At 38.6% G+C, this 15,285-nt stretch overlaps 1 protein-coding gene and 1 long non-coding RNA gene across 3 annotated transcripts; one reads left to right on the top strand and one right to left on the bottom strand.

Annotated features, from left to right (window-relative positions):
- Positions 1-1,081: 1,081 nt before the first annotated feature.
- LOC137993213 (uncharacterized) lies at positions 1,082-10,417 on the top strand. Of its 2 annotated transcripts, none has more exons than XR_011121828.1 (4): positions 1,082-1,166; positions 4,302-4,355; positions 5,107-5,396; positions 9,148-10,417. It is a non-coding gene; the product is annotated as an uncharacterized lncRNA (long non-coding RNA). The 2 variants fall into 2 exon arrangements; XR_011121829.1 differs by lacking the exon at positions 1,082-1,166 and adding an exon at positions 2,698-2,718.
- A 2,374-nt stretch (positions 10,418-12,791) lies between these two features.
- Positions 12,792-15,285, bottom strand: LOC137990846 (uncharacterized). The gene has a single exon (XM_068835954.1). It carries the CDS (start codon positions 15,094-15,096, stop codon positions 13,753-13,755), a length of 1,344 nt encoding a protein of 447 aa, XP_068692055.1. The 5' UTR covers positions 15,097-15,285; the 3' UTR covers positions 12,792-13,752.

Genomic DNA, 15,285 nt, shown 5'->3' with positions numbered 1-15,285 from the left:
GAACAGGCTAAAGGTCCGTTACAAAAAAGGACCGACTTTGAAAGGTAACCCTTTTACATGTCAAACTAAATTCCGCTCGCTATAGTTGTACTGTTGTGACGAAAAATAAATTTTCCTGTTTTTTAGAACTTTCTGTATTTCAACTGAATTTACGAGAGAGAGAGTGTTTCCATGGTAATGGTCCGTACTGTAAAATTCCGACCAAAAAGCAGCCAATTAGAATGCTCCGTTTTGCCTGAGAATTACTTGCGTAAGTAAGTAACTTTATGTCACTTCCGAGTTCATGTCTGCCTCCTCATCAAAGCGAGTCTAAGTGCGAAGTCTTTCTTATGAAATTAGTTTTCATTCATAGTAAAGTAGAACTAATTACCATCACAAAAACTTTGCTCTTAGACTCGCTTTGAAAGAGGGGAGGCGGATATAGCCTATTACAGTTGTATGAGGACAGCGTCATTCGTTTGAGATTTTTTCTAAACAGTGAAAGCGATTCTGTAGTTCTCAAGTTATCAGGCAATGATATACTTTGTTCTTCGAACACATGAATGGACGGATCGATTCCTGTGTTTAGCCTCGTGGTACCTTTTTCACAAAGTGAAGGAATCAATAAGCTTCATAAGCTGACAACGTGAGTATCAATTAAATGACAAGGCGTAGATTCCTGTGTTTAGCCTAGTGGTACCTTTTTCACAAAGTGAAGGAATCAGTAAGCTTCATAAGCTGATAACGTGGGTATCAATTAAATGACAAGGCGTAGATAACAAAAATACAATGTTTCATGCAAATTTAAGAAGCTGTCGCACACGTGATGCCGTGACAAGCGCCGTATTCGAAACGAGGCAAAAAGATGTCGGATCGATTCCTGGATTTAGTCCAACCTCGTCCCCAGGGCACTTTTCCCTGCTTTGGGTGGCCGCCAGAGACAGCTTTTACTTTTTTCTTTTTATTTGCTACCACAAGTCCTGGGACAGAGTGGTCAAATGAAGAATAATCCTTCATTTGAGGAAGAGCTCGTGTTACCCTCCCGCAATGACTCGTGCCCGGCCTCCTAAGAGCTATGGAGGCCATTTGGCACTGGGGAGACCTAAGGACGAAGTAATTTCGACCTCCCCACCTACATACGGGTTTTCGCACATTCATTTCGACCAAGTATTATTCGTTTTTGTAAGGTAAGTGTGGCGTGTGGTATGTTCTTTTCCTCCTATTAGAACATTAGGTAAATATACGTATTGTTTTATTTGCTGCTTTCCAATTTGGCAGAAAATAATTTTTATCTACTAAATAAAATCGCAACATGTTGTAATTTCATTCCCGATCTGTTGTTCGGTTTCGAATGTGTTCTGATTTCGCAACGTTGCAATGTACTCGCGTGTGTCCATACACCGCTTTAAAACAGAGAAATTGAGCAGGAAAATTGAAAGTTAAGGCTTGATGTGAAACTTCGTGTGCTAATATTCAGGCTACGGACGTTTTACCCGACATTAATCGTGAACTGTTTGGGAAAACCGGTCACATCGCTGTCGGAGCATCACGTCGTCACCTCGCACGATCTATATTTACCTCGCCCGTTTTCTTTCAAATACAAGGTTAGATAAAAGTGATATGTGACTAAGGACTTTTAAAACACGGCGGACTATACCGTTTTGGTTGGGTTACCGTATACACAGGTTAGATGTATCTTCGTTACGGAGATTTCAACACTCGTTTGCCGGTAGGAATTTGTTTCCTTTATACATTGTGACACGCCCTCAAAGTCACGCAAGATAAAACAAACGATGTTTTTTTTTCGTTCGGAGAAAGATTAAGTTCCATTTTCGTTCTTGAAACTTTCATTGGTATTCTAGAAAAAAAAAATCTAGAGGGGTTATCTGGCAACCCGGCAAGGCTTTCTAGGCAAGGCATGCGTATTTTAAATATTGGAACGATTTCCGTACAGGAAATTTAATATGCACGCAGAAGAAATCAATTATGCATTTGCACTGTTTAGTTGTTTTGAAGAACGATACAAGTACTTTACATGTACCAAACTTATCGATTACATACATGTCTAACTTGCACTTATTGAATGAAGGAAAATAGATTTCATTTTTCCCTCTCTTTCTCCCCATCTTCCTCTCCCTTTTTCTTTACCCACACCTCTTACACCTGGGGGTGGACTCCCATATAAAATGACGGGGGTGCTCGTAGGAAATTTTGAAAAGAGCTCCTAAGAGGTACTAAGATCCTGTCTTGTGGGCGTGGCTTGAAACTTTTTTCACCTGTAAGAGGTACCAAATTGTGGGTTTTAATTACACAAAATCAAAAATTAGTTAATTGTCAAATGTCTCCTGTCATAAATTTTTGGTTCAATACCCTAAAAGGTACAGCTAAAGCTCCTGCTGTGGATCTTTTGAGGCTTAACATCCTAAGAGGTGCCAAAACCGCTTTTTTAACCCCTAAAAGTACGACAAGAACCCCCATCCTTTTTATATGGGAGCAACCCCCTTCCTGGGCTCTTACAATGTTTGCTTCTTTTTGCTGCAGTACTTCTCTTCATTTTCGTTCATCCTATCTTTAGGTGTGCAAGATAAGTTTTGTTTTGAATTCTGGTTAAAAACTTTTTTGTTGCTTCCCATCCAAGGTTTCAACTTCATATGCATAAATGGACTTTATCATGGTCTCCCTTGCTGTTGCATCAAAACTCAAGATAAAAGCTCAAGATAAACCTGATTAACTCACACTGTAACTGTTGTTCAGAAAACTTTTCTTTTAATTTACAACCCTTTAAACAGACAGAACCTTTTAGAAGATCACTTGGACTTTTAGATCTAGGAAAACAATATTTGTGATAATTCTGACTAGTTTACAAAATCATGTAACTAATTAAAGTATCCATCTTTGGTTATCAAAATATGGAGTAGTCTTCGCAACACATTATCCTGAACAAGGGGACTCCCACATTGATACAGCAACCAGCAATGACATCTTTTGTATCTCAGAATAAATTGAATTATTATAACTGAAATCACTAAACTGTTTGCACCCCGAAAAAAATCGATCGCATTTGAATTTCAACTTTCTCACAAGACCATTTGGAGCGGCCCGATTTGTGATATGTCATTCTAGACTTGATGTGAGTGAGGCGGTGGGAAAATAAAGAAACAGACCATGGCTTGAGATGAATGTAAACAAGGAACTTTCCACTGTTTGAAAGTGATGTGAGTGAGCGGAGGGGGAGCTGTTTCAACAGAATTCTAGCCGGGAAAGTTTAGAGACAGGATTAAAGTACAAAAAGAGTGGTCTTACAGTTTCAAAAATATGGAAGACAGGTTTTGTCAAACATGCACCCCAAATTTACTTCTATCGTCACACGGCTAAGGGTCGACAGAAAAACCTGGAAGAGCCATGCAGAACTAGATTTGGTGCAACTGCTTATAAAAAGCAAACCATCGGTAAAGCAGGTAGTGTAAAGACTTGCATCCTTGACCAAAAAGAAAATAAAAATGTGATACTTGCGATGCAGTTCAATGTAAACAGTTAATGCTTTTTTGTTTCAAATTTCATGCTTGTAAAGCGAAATTGTATGGGTTAATACCAGTACAGTATCTACAAATTGTTCCCTGGAATCAATACCGAAGTCTCAATCCAATGATAAGTTGAGTTTTTATCCCTTGTTGTTGTTTTGGTTGACGTAAATTCAAAGACAAATTCTCTGTGAAAATTATATGAATCTGCAACATAGCAATAATTTAATTATCATAATGTCAGTCGTGAAGAAAAATAAATTGTTTTCTTTTAGTGATCAAAGTGATTTTAAGTACAGTAATGTTTCAAATAAATTAAAAGAAAACATTTGACATCTCTTCTCGCTTGTTGTTATCAGTCATTGTGGAACATCGAAGGCGAGACAAAACGTCTTCCATATTTTTGAAACTGTAAGACCACTTATTTTGTACTTTAATCCTATGTCTCTAAAACTTCCGCAGTAGAACTCTGTTGAAACATCTCCAGCGCTCAACTATCAGTGACCTCATATCATTTCCAAACACATTCATCTTAAGCCGTGGTCTGTTTCTTTATTTTCCCATGGCCTCGGTCACATCAAGAATGACATGTTGCAAATTGGGCCACTCCAAATGGTCACATGAGCGAGTCGAAATTCAAATGCGATTGATCATTTTTTTCGGGGTGCAAACAGTTTAGTGATTTCGGTAGTATGCTAAAGAAGTAGAGCAACCTTTGGTTACCGTCGCGGAAAGTTAATCCAAAACTATTTTCAGAACTACAGGAAAATGAGATTAACACACAGTTGTTTTAATTCACAGAAAAAGTGACGAATATTTGTTAAGAGTCTCCTTGCAGCTGGTTGGTTCAACATGGTAAGTGTTTGCTGAAGATTGCAAAAATATTTCTTACTTTGTTTGGACTCATTGTCTCATGAGCTTTCACCCATTGGCAAGTAAATTGTCTGATGTTGGACAGAGTAAATTCTTTTGGTCTCACTCCCAGGAGTCAGTAGGTTAAAATGTTATTTCTATTAACTTCTTGTACCCTGTTATCCTTTCAAACTTTTGTTGTAATTTTGTGGATTTCAAGAGTCATCTTCAGTATAAAAACAGAATTTCAGTGAAGGTCGTGCATGATTACAACTGCTCAATGTGGGACACAGAGTCTCGTGTGCTTCCTTTCTTTCAAGGAACGTAAGTTCAAACTTGTTTGCACTAACATGCAAAGGTCCAAGATTAAGAAAGGTGCATCTTTTTTAGATTTTCTGGTGTGTTGATGACTTGCTATAAAATAATCATTGCTGCGTTGTGTTAAAATCTCTGGTTTGACCCATTCATGCAGCTCCCATTTACAAGTCTTGCACTCCCCAGGAGGGAGTGGGTTGAAAGGGATGTAGTTTTTAAGTGGACCTAGATGTTGTTAACCATCCACCCCTAAAGCGGTCCCCATTGACATCCTCTCCTAGAAGAAAAACAGAACTAACAAACTCCCATATTTGATATAAAGCTGTAGAATCAAACCTGTACCATATTAAAGTCAGTGGTGTTAACACTATGTTGATCAAACACTTATCTGTTAGGACCATACATTTATTTTTTTAATAATCAGCATTTTTTTTTTTAGGTAGGCACAGGTATCCCTGTATGTGATAGTTTCATAGAGGAGTACAGAAAGTTACAGATAAACCATGAAATTGGCTATCTGGTCCTGGGTATCCACAACCAAAGCATAATTGACATTGAGGAGCGTGGGGATCCATTTGAAAAGAAACCTGGAGCAGAGAAGAAAAACCAAGAGGTGTATGAAACTCTGATAAAGAGAATAACTTCCAGCTCAGACCCAAAGTTCGTTATCTTTGACTTCTGGGTTGACCAAAGGGGTACAGTAGGACAGAAGATAATTATGATTTCATGGTAAGAAGATAAACATTATTTAAACTAAAGGTTACTTGGGTGGCTGAGGTTTGTGATATTGCTGTTGGTCCAAAGAACTGTACATGTACAATGGCAGTCAAGGAAGGAGAGTATTTTTTACTTCTGAAAATAATGCCAGAAATTTTTTCCTGTATTTGCATTTTGGATGCCAGGAAAAAAACACTTCTCAGTTGGCCAGTCAACTGAGTCAAAAAGACTGAAAACAAGCCCAAATGCACTAAAAACATTGCAAAGATTTATGAATAGCAGTGGACTTGCTTTGTTCCACGTTAGTTGACTTAAAAATGCCGCAAAAATATTTTTTGTCTTTTTTTTTTATTTTTATTTATTTATTTATTTCTATTTTTATTTTTGCTCAAATAAAATTGAGGAAATTGGTACAAGCATGTTTTGATTCATTTAAATCCTTGATTTTCTGTGACTTTTTAAAATATTGAGGTCTAATCTTTAAAATCCTGCTTATTTTGTGCATGGCAGAGTTTCATTGTCGTGTCTAATCAGGGTCTATTGAATGCCGTGACTTTAAATGCAGAATAGCAAACTTGTTGAGTACAAGAGAAAGTGCAGGAAATACTTAAATAATGCCAGTGTTGTGCATTACCATTGATTGTGGCAATGTGAGAAACTTTAAAGACTGCATTTTGAAACCTGCAACTCACACAAAAAGACCCCAAAAAAGCTTTCAAAGCGTCACTAAAAACTAATTTGTTTGAAGTCCTGCAAAATGAAGGCTCTTACATGTATTTTGGTGTGGATATGATCTTAATATTGATAAAATGAAGCATTAATTCCCGTTTTCCCTCTCATCCCTTCATTTGTGCTACCTTAAAATACGGTACATTTTGGTACATTATTCATATAATTTGTATAACCTATGTTTTCTTTTAGTCTTGCATATATTATATACTAGTATTATATTAAAACAGTGGACAACATTGAAGACATGCTCTGATTAGCTACTCGCATACTCCAAATATCCTTTGCTATTCGTCTCTGAGCAACTCGCTGAGGATTTGCACCCAAAAACATTGTAATCATTGCAGGAATAAGATAATGAGTCAAAATCCTTTTTTTTTTTTTGTGCTATATCATACATGTAGCAATGGTAATGGATTTATATAGTGCATTTCCTACATATGTATATGTGCATATTTACCGTAAATGTGTTTTACAAGTTATGAATCTATGGGTGAGAACAGACCTCAGCGTATACAGCCACTGCTGGCAGCCGCGATCAGTCCGTTAGCAATTTGACCCAACCCATAAATGAATGAAATGAGACCTGACCACAACAGGCCCTACTCTTTGCGAATAGTTTGTGGGGTTTTTTACGTCCCACAGGGTTATGAACATTGAAAGGTTGTGAGGCGGGGCCTACAGTTTATCATCCTTGTCTGAGAAGACTTGAAATTCAAACCAGCAGCACTTTCTCCTCAGTTATGTGAAGTTCCCGAGTGTTGTTTTACAAAACATTGTCCAAAGCGAAAATACCAAAGACTGTACTGTGCCACACACTTGTACAGGTGATGGAGATCAAAAACGCCATTTGGTGTGGAAGGGTTAATAAACTTGAAGGAATATGAAAGGTGTTCTGCAAGAATGAAAATTGTGGTTTGGAAAGTGACTAGGAAAAGTGAAGAGTTGTGAGGAGCTTTGAACAGAAGACTATTGACAAAGAATGTGACAATAAATACAACACACCTTTTTTGTCCTTAGTCTGATCATAAGGTAGCAGACTTGACTATTAGAGGGTACGGTGAAGTGCTAGTTGTCTACCCATATAAACCATGTGAGTGTTATGGTTTACATGGGTAGAAAACTAGCACTTCACATTTCCCTCTAATAGTTAAGTCTGTTGAAATATAAGTGCTACACGGCCAACGTTTGCGAAGACGTAACTCTTCCTTGTACTTGATCATAAGGTCTCAAACTCATTAATTACTCATACGGTTATAAGCCAATCGGAGTGCCCCATTTTGGTCAGGTGCATGTATCTTGAAACCCAATGAAAATCTAGATCAAGGTTACTCCAGTTCAAAAACTGATAAATGTAGTTGTTGTTGGCAATCCCTCTATCGAGTAAAATGTCTACTTGGTAAATAATCATTGTCAGTGTTCATGGCCAGTGTTCATTGTTACGTTTATGAGTGCGTTGGTGACTGTAGAGCCCGATTCTAGAAAAACATGTTTGTAGACAAATGGGGAATCTGAGATCCAGAGAGGTTGCAGCTGTGTCAACAGCCTGTTGTCTGATCAAGACACTTGAATTTTAATTAGAAACCTCAATAGACCTTATTCACGACGGCCGCCATGTTGGATTTGCTATTATCATGCAAATTAGCTACAGACTTTTGAGGGGCAAAAACACAAGTTCGAGAGGTTATGACGAACATGTTACCCACACTGACGGGTCAGTGATGATTTGTTTCACGTTCATTGAATGTTTATCACCTACTAGTAAAATATAAGGATTACACAAGTTACTTCGATGTTTTTTTTGGTGAAAAATGAGCAGATAACGAAGAAGAAAGTCAAAATGTCAAAGGCAATCAAAAGATATAAAATTATTATAAAAGGTACTTAATTCTCAATTCTAAAATGTACTTTTAGCAATGTTATTTCAATATTTCGACGAGCCGATTTTCCGCAATTTGCCTTTTTTCCAATGTTTGCCCCCCAGCATAACACATGGCTAATTTGCGTGACAATTTGAAAACCAACATGGCGGTTATCTTGAATGAGGCCTATTACCATGCAATCAGTTATTCACTAGCGTACTTCGAAGAGTTATTTTCAACGTGGAAATTACAATTCTGGAAAGTTCCCTCGTGGAATGCAGCATTAAACAAGAGCATGTTACTTTAAATAAAAAGTGAAACTATTCCCGAAAGAAATAATACTAAACAAGCAAAAACAACGTGTTTAATTTCCCCTACCCTATATTAGACCACCGGGATCTAAAATCGGTACTTTCATCTCCCTTTGCTGCTGCCATTCCCGAAATATTTTTAAAGCCTATTTGTTTTGTACTTTGGAGAAGGTGGAACAGCTTCATCAGCCAGCACTTGTTCCTCAGATGCACTTTTCGGCGACGACTCGGTTTTCCTTTCTTCTTCTCAGCCATAACCATCAAATGCAATTAAACACTGCTTACATGGCTTTCAAAATACAGGCAGAGACTTGCATGAGCTATTTACCATTCCCGCAGTGAATACATTAATTTTGCATAGTTTATAGCATTGTATTTTTAGGCGTGATTGAGGAGTCATGTCAAAAACTCGTGCTTCGTGTTTCATCAGGGGTTCTAAACACCTCGAGACAATAAAAGTACTCGGCCTGCGGATTCGTGCTTTTATCTGTTTCGAGGTGTTTGGAACCCCTGATGAAACACGAAGCACGAGTTTTTGACATATTACGTAAGTTTGATCAGGGGCCATTGAGTGGCCACCACAATTTCTTCGGTGTCTGTAGAACAGAGTTAAAATCAGATAATAGATAAGAAAAGAAATCAATTCAGGAGCCTTTAGATTAGGAACTCTGTTGTATTCTTATTTTTCTTTCACGTTTTTAGTTGTTGTTTTTGTTTTCACGAGGGAGGGCACTCCTCGAGCTCCTTCATCTTTGTGTTGCCACGCTTGCAACTCGATATAGTTTAGTGCGCTCTGCTTCTTCAATTTAGAAAGGAAGCCAAACCCTTCAACGTGACAAGTTGCTATATATTTTATCTCAGGTGCCCTGATGACTGTAATCCAAAAGTAAAGATGATTCATGGAGCCTCAAGTGAAGATTTCAAGAAAAAAGTAACCGGCCTAACGAAATATATTCATGCAACCACTGCAGATGAGCTGTCTCATAAATCTGTCTCTGAACAACTTCAAAGCAAGTCCTAGGCATTGTATTGTTCATTTTAATCTTTCTTTATTCATCTTTGCTAAATGCTTTGCAAACCGTTTCCATTATTTTAATTGGCTTAGATTGCAGTGTACAAAGCAAATTCCAAGAACAATGTCTCACAGAACAATAGTAACAAAATGGCCTTTGGTGACTTTCAGCTTGTATTTTTTGTGATCAACTTTTGGTAGTATTGTGGCATTGATTAAAAGTAGCAAATGGTGGTGCTAAATTCTGTTTCTGGCATATGTTACGGTTTATATTCAATATAGCTTGCAACAGTTCACTGATTTGGAATTCGGTTACAATTCATTGACAATCAAATGAATTATTAATAAACCATTCTTGTAGAGCCCAGTACTTCCTTCGTAACCCCTTCAACAGTATTATTCACTAACCCTAACCCTAACCCAAATTTAGAGCAATGACACCTCCAATTTATTGGACTGTAGAATGTTTTAGAGCGCATCCATTGACATCCAAGCTTAACCTTTTTGTTACACGAAAGTCACATCTCAGTTTCAATTGCAATTCAGCCTGCAACTGGTTATTATGAGGTGCATTCTTTAAAAATCTATCATTCTAACATCATTGTTTAACCAGTTAAGTACAAAGAAACTCTTTGAATTCCTTGATCATCCAAAGTGGTCACCAAGAGTTTGGACCCGAGGAAGGCTGGACGCGTTATCAAAATAATATTTGATCAGAAACTGACAAAGTTCAAAGCTGTGTTACCCGGACTAGAAATGTCGAATGCTTCACCTGTGCAAAACTTATACAGTTTCTTTTATGGAGCTATTTTGGTTCCTGTGAATTTGTTTTGTTGAACTGCAATATTATTAGATTTGTGTTTTCTATTATTTTGTGGATAAACTGCATTGTTTTTGCTCTCAATGTAAACTAGAATATATAGCAATAGATAATTAGGAGTTTAATGTACCCAGGTTTTTACGCATTGAATTAAAAGTACATTGTAGTTAGGTTTGGTCGTGAACGAATTGTTTAGTAGCTATATTTGGTTTAAGTTGTCTGTAACAATAAGCTAATCAGCGTTTGGCTAATTTGAATGTTGAATGATGCATAACAAAAATTAAATGTCAGAAATAGTCGTCCTGCGTACTTTTTTGCGGGTTTTGCACACGCCCCAGAATCTGGCCGGCCAAAGCAGGGTTTTCGTTTGAGGGTGGATGCCGGACGTTTCCCATTCCATATCTGGTACTTTGAAGCCAATATTTGAGGGGTTTGTTTTATTTTACTAAACCTACTTTATAAAGAGAATTTGAGTGATTCTTGGGTTCTAGAAACACTGGAAACAGCGTTTCTGAGTGTTCTTTTAAAAAAATTTCCTGAGGGGACATTCCCCCCTAGGTAGCTCGCGCCTTCGGCGCTCGCAAGACGCTTAAAAATGCAAAGTCCAGTGCACTCAGAAATATGTCCGCTACTTTACTAAACTGTCGAAAACAGTGCCAAAGTATGGTGGATACTTCATGATTAATACACGACAAGCGCAGTTGCACTACTTGTCGATAGCTTTATTCCGTGGATAAGTCACAATCCTACCTGTTTAATAGGCCATTTCCGAGTTTAACTCTGCCTCCTCTTCAAAGCGAGTCTAAGTGCGAAGTTTTTCTTATGATAATTAGTTTTCATTCATATGTAAAGAAGAACTAATTACCATCACAAAAACTTCGCAGTTAGACTCGCTTTGAGGAGGAGGCAAACATGAACTCGGAAATAGCCTATTTGTGCAAGATTTCATTATTTGACCGCGTGAATAAGCACATCGAAGTGTACGGAAGCTTTTGCCAACGTTCAACGTGGAGTATATTTTATCTTAAGAATAGTGACTTTTCCGTTAGATAAAAATGTCTAGCGTTCCTCCCGGATGAACGGAAGAAACGTGATGAAGCCTCAAGGACGTCCGCGGCGTGTGGGGCGTTAAAGTTGCCCGTCCTTTCAACAATAGGCCACTTACAATGTTCCCGAAGAGAAAATAAAAACAATGCTTGCGCAAAATTTTGGAGGGCAAACAAAGAGTATTATGGTATTTTTAAAAGTGGCCTTTGCGGACCAGCAAGGCATCTGCGAGGGGAAAAACAAAAGAGGGGATTGGGCACGGGGGTTTTCGGGTGTGTGAGCGCGTGAGGAAGGAAATGAACGCCTGCGGGAAAGCTATCGTTTGACCCGGCTGTTTTTCTGTCTTATAGTGCTTGCTCATTGAATGCAAGAAATTTATTTATCATTCAGGTGTATTAGTTATTGTGCAAAAAACGCACGAAACGAGTACAAATATACCACGATATTGTACAGTTATTTGTGCACTTGGTTCTTGTACGGTAGAGAACCGGTTTGACTAGTTTAGTTGCTGATGTTGCCCCGCACGCACAAATCTCTCACATGTTTACAATTCATTTGCTAAAAATTTAGTGCAAAAAAGTTGGACTGAATAAGTAGCTTATTAGGTGTTTTAGTGTGCAGTATCGCTAATTGTGTCTACTCGTTGTTTGTATTTGACTCGCCCTAGCGGGCTCGTCAAAATACAGCACAACTAGTAAAAATACTCAGTGATACTACACACCAAAACATCTAAGATTACATATATTTCAAGTGTGGGTTATAGACGAAATGGAGAAGTGATGGTCACGCTAACTGGACAATTTAAGCAATGGGCCATTTTCGAAATATCAATAGAGCTTTGTTACATGACGTCACGGCGGCGCGGCCATGTTGGTGTTCCAAAACAAAGAAATGTCGGCCATGATGGCGTACAAAACTACTCCCCCATGAATTAAACTCTATTTTTACGCAAACTGACTTTCTTTTGTTTCAGTAATCCAATATGGCTGCTGGTCACGTGAGTAAAAACGCTCTATATTCAGCTTGATAGTGAGGCAGAGAGGACAAAAACAATAGAAACAAGTTGCAACGAACGTGAAAGATATATGGGTTATTGACCAAGTTTGAGGTCAAGATGGCTTGATATTGGCCAAGTTCTTTTTTTGTGTGTTCATGGACCCAGACGAAGTCGAGCTCCATAAACACCGAAAAAAAACGATTCCAATATCCCGCCATCTTGACCGAACGAGCTTGGTCAATAAAGGATTTACTATATGGGATAAAACACAAAAAAAATGATCTTTGATCTTTCGGGACCAAGCGAGAAATCCCGAGCGGGCAGTATAGCTCAATCTTGCCCGCTCGGGTATTCTGCTCTCTCATTGGACAATTTGAAACACTTGGCTAAAGATGTAACTATGATGATAAATTCCGTTCAGGTTTGAAAAGTCAGTCAAAGTCCCCACAAATAGTCCTTATCCGGGCTATATGCACCCATGAATCTTGAATGCAAACTGTTTTAATTTTTTTTTCTCATCGCTTGACTAATGATAACAAAGGGTAGATTTTAAAAAGGAATTTTGTTCATTGTATTTTCATTAAAATATGGAGGGGAGTTGTTATATTAGGACCCTTTTCCACAGATGCTATTGTAACAGCGGAGTAAGTATCTTTATTATATCCTTATTCAAATAAACTACTGAGTCTTTAGTGAAACTTTGGGTTTAAATTTGCAAAAGGCTGTCTTTTGGTAATATTGAAAGGGGTGACATGTCCAGATCCTAGATCTCAGTTAACTTCGACATATATATAGTGAAACCCGACAGAGGTGCGATTCCTGGGACTTGTCTCAACATTAAATTATTGTTCAATGTGATATTTGCAGTGCAGGTGGGGTTGAAAGTTCCCACGCCGAAGCTGTGTGTGTGGCACCATATTCATTGATCTATGAATGAACGTCCCAGTCTGTCCGTGAATTCGTCTTTCATACGTAATGAAATCCACTATTTTGAGCCAGTCTAAGTCTCTATTCTCCACTTTCTTCTAGGGACATGTCTTTTCCAGGCGGTTGTTGGGAGAAGCAATCCCTGGTGCCCAGTTATTTGATGGACGTGTGTGGCCTATGTACATTTGTACCCAAGGCTTCCAGACACACTGGTGCCATCAGTAACTCTTTATTGATCAACTACATACCAAGGATCAAACTATATAATGAGGGTACGAGGGCAGTGACTCACAACTCAAACCTGCATATATGCAAAACCTAACGTACTGTCATGTTCATTCATTACCTCTTTCCAGTTAGATTTAACCTTAGTGCGGGGTTGTGCAACAGCTATATAGCGAAGATATCTGTTTACAAACATTGCTTTTGTCATTCAAATTTGCCAACCACGGGAAAAAAGGACGTTTTGCTTCGACAGCCAATGGGGCTCTGGTTGGCACATTAATGACAATGGGTGACGTCAATGATATCTTCCCTATAACAAATTTGTTTTCTAGTGGGTTTCCTAAAATGTTAGAGATCAAAAGACAATTCATCTTGGGATTGCACGATTGCAGCAACATGGAATAAAAGTGCTGCGATATCCTCAGTGTTCTGTGGGTGTTACACAGAAGTCTCATCTTGGTCGTTTGGGACTATGGCATCTGAAGAAGGAGCTAAAGGACCACCGTTACCCTTAATGACAATTATCTCATGAAATCTGCGGTACAATTGTTCAAACTGCAATCTAAATCCTTCGCTTTTGTGATATTTTCGCATGTTTTTCATTAAGAAAGAGATCTCTTCCTCGAATCGCCGACCAGTGTCTCTAACAATTAGCTCATCGTATCCAACCTTTGTTACACGCTCATGTATATCCTTGAGTGTTTCTACATTTCTATTTCTTTCTTCATCGAGTGGTCCTTGTTCAATGAAGTGAATGTAGTTACGTATCTCGTGTAACACTTTCACAACTACCAATTCGTCACGATCGCCTGAGTCGATCTTGTCAATAAAGTTCAGGTTGGATGCTTGTTGACGCAATTCTTTGGCAATGTCTGACATGTACTTCTCCGTCTCCAGGTCATTTTGAATTTTTTGCAGGAAATCGCGTTGCTGACATTGATCGTCTTGTACCTCCCAAAGGGATGGGGACTGAAACATTGACTGAAATGTAAATTTGCTGCATTGATCATAATTTATCGCTTCTTTGCTACAGTGTTCATAATTCATTGCTGTTTTGCTGAAGGGTTTACAATTTATCGCTGCTTGCCGATCACCAAATCTAAGTTGGCGAACATAAGGAATATCTGTTTCAAGCCTTTCATCCACATTACTCCTCCGCGATTCCTCCTTTTTCTTATCACTGCCATAATGTCCAAAATGTTCGAGGCATTTCAAAATGGTGTCAACTCTTTCCTCTCCTTTGTAAAATGGCAACGTAAGTTCTACCAAATCAGTGACCAGCCTTCCAAGTTCAGCCCTGATATTTTCAGGAACTGTTCCTAATAGAATCAATGATGCGCACCGACTCAAAAGCGGAAAAACTGAGTCTAGGTCTTCGCGAAGGGCATCCAGCTGCTTGGTTTTGAAACGTTTGTAATCAGGATCCCTCATCATGAATCTCAAGACATCAGTGCCCTTTATATCTTTGTAAATCTGAATTTTTCCGAATGCGTTCTTCACCTCTGAAATTTTCCAAGGGATGTTTTTACTTTTCAGTTCATTGCGCTCTCTCCTGATAGTTTCCGCGAAATCACGCCACTCTTTTATTTGCTGATCTCTTCGATCTCTATCCTCTTTTCTCTGCTGATCTCTGCGATCTCTATCCTCTTTCCTTTCCTGATCTCTGCGATCTCTATACTTCAAATAGAGTGTTCCAAATGCAAAAAATAAGATCGTAAGCCCAACATTGACGCAATAGTAAATGAAAGTTATTGAGTCTCTGTACTCTGTAGCAAATCCCATGACATCAACTGCTGCTTGGACAAGGGAGCGAAGTGACGAACAGGGTCTGCGAAGGCAGATCGGCGAACGGAAAAAACTCTTCCACGGGCGTAGAGGGAGGCTGAGTTCGCTGATAAACAGATCGATAAACAGTATTTAAGTCTAAACACCCATTTTTCAAATAGCGCCTCGGCGAACAGACAAATCTGC

Source organism: Montipora foliosa, chromosome 2 (assembly GCF_036669935.1).
Source record: "Montipora foliosa isolate CH-2021 chromosome 2, ASM3666993v2, whole genome shotgun sequence".
Taxonomy (NCBI): Eukaryota; Metazoa; Cnidaria; class Anthozoa; order Scleractinia; family Acroporidae; genus Montipora; species Montipora foliosa.
Note: the sequence above shows the minus strand (reverse complement) of the source record. Positions and strands in the feature narration are given on the sequence as shown.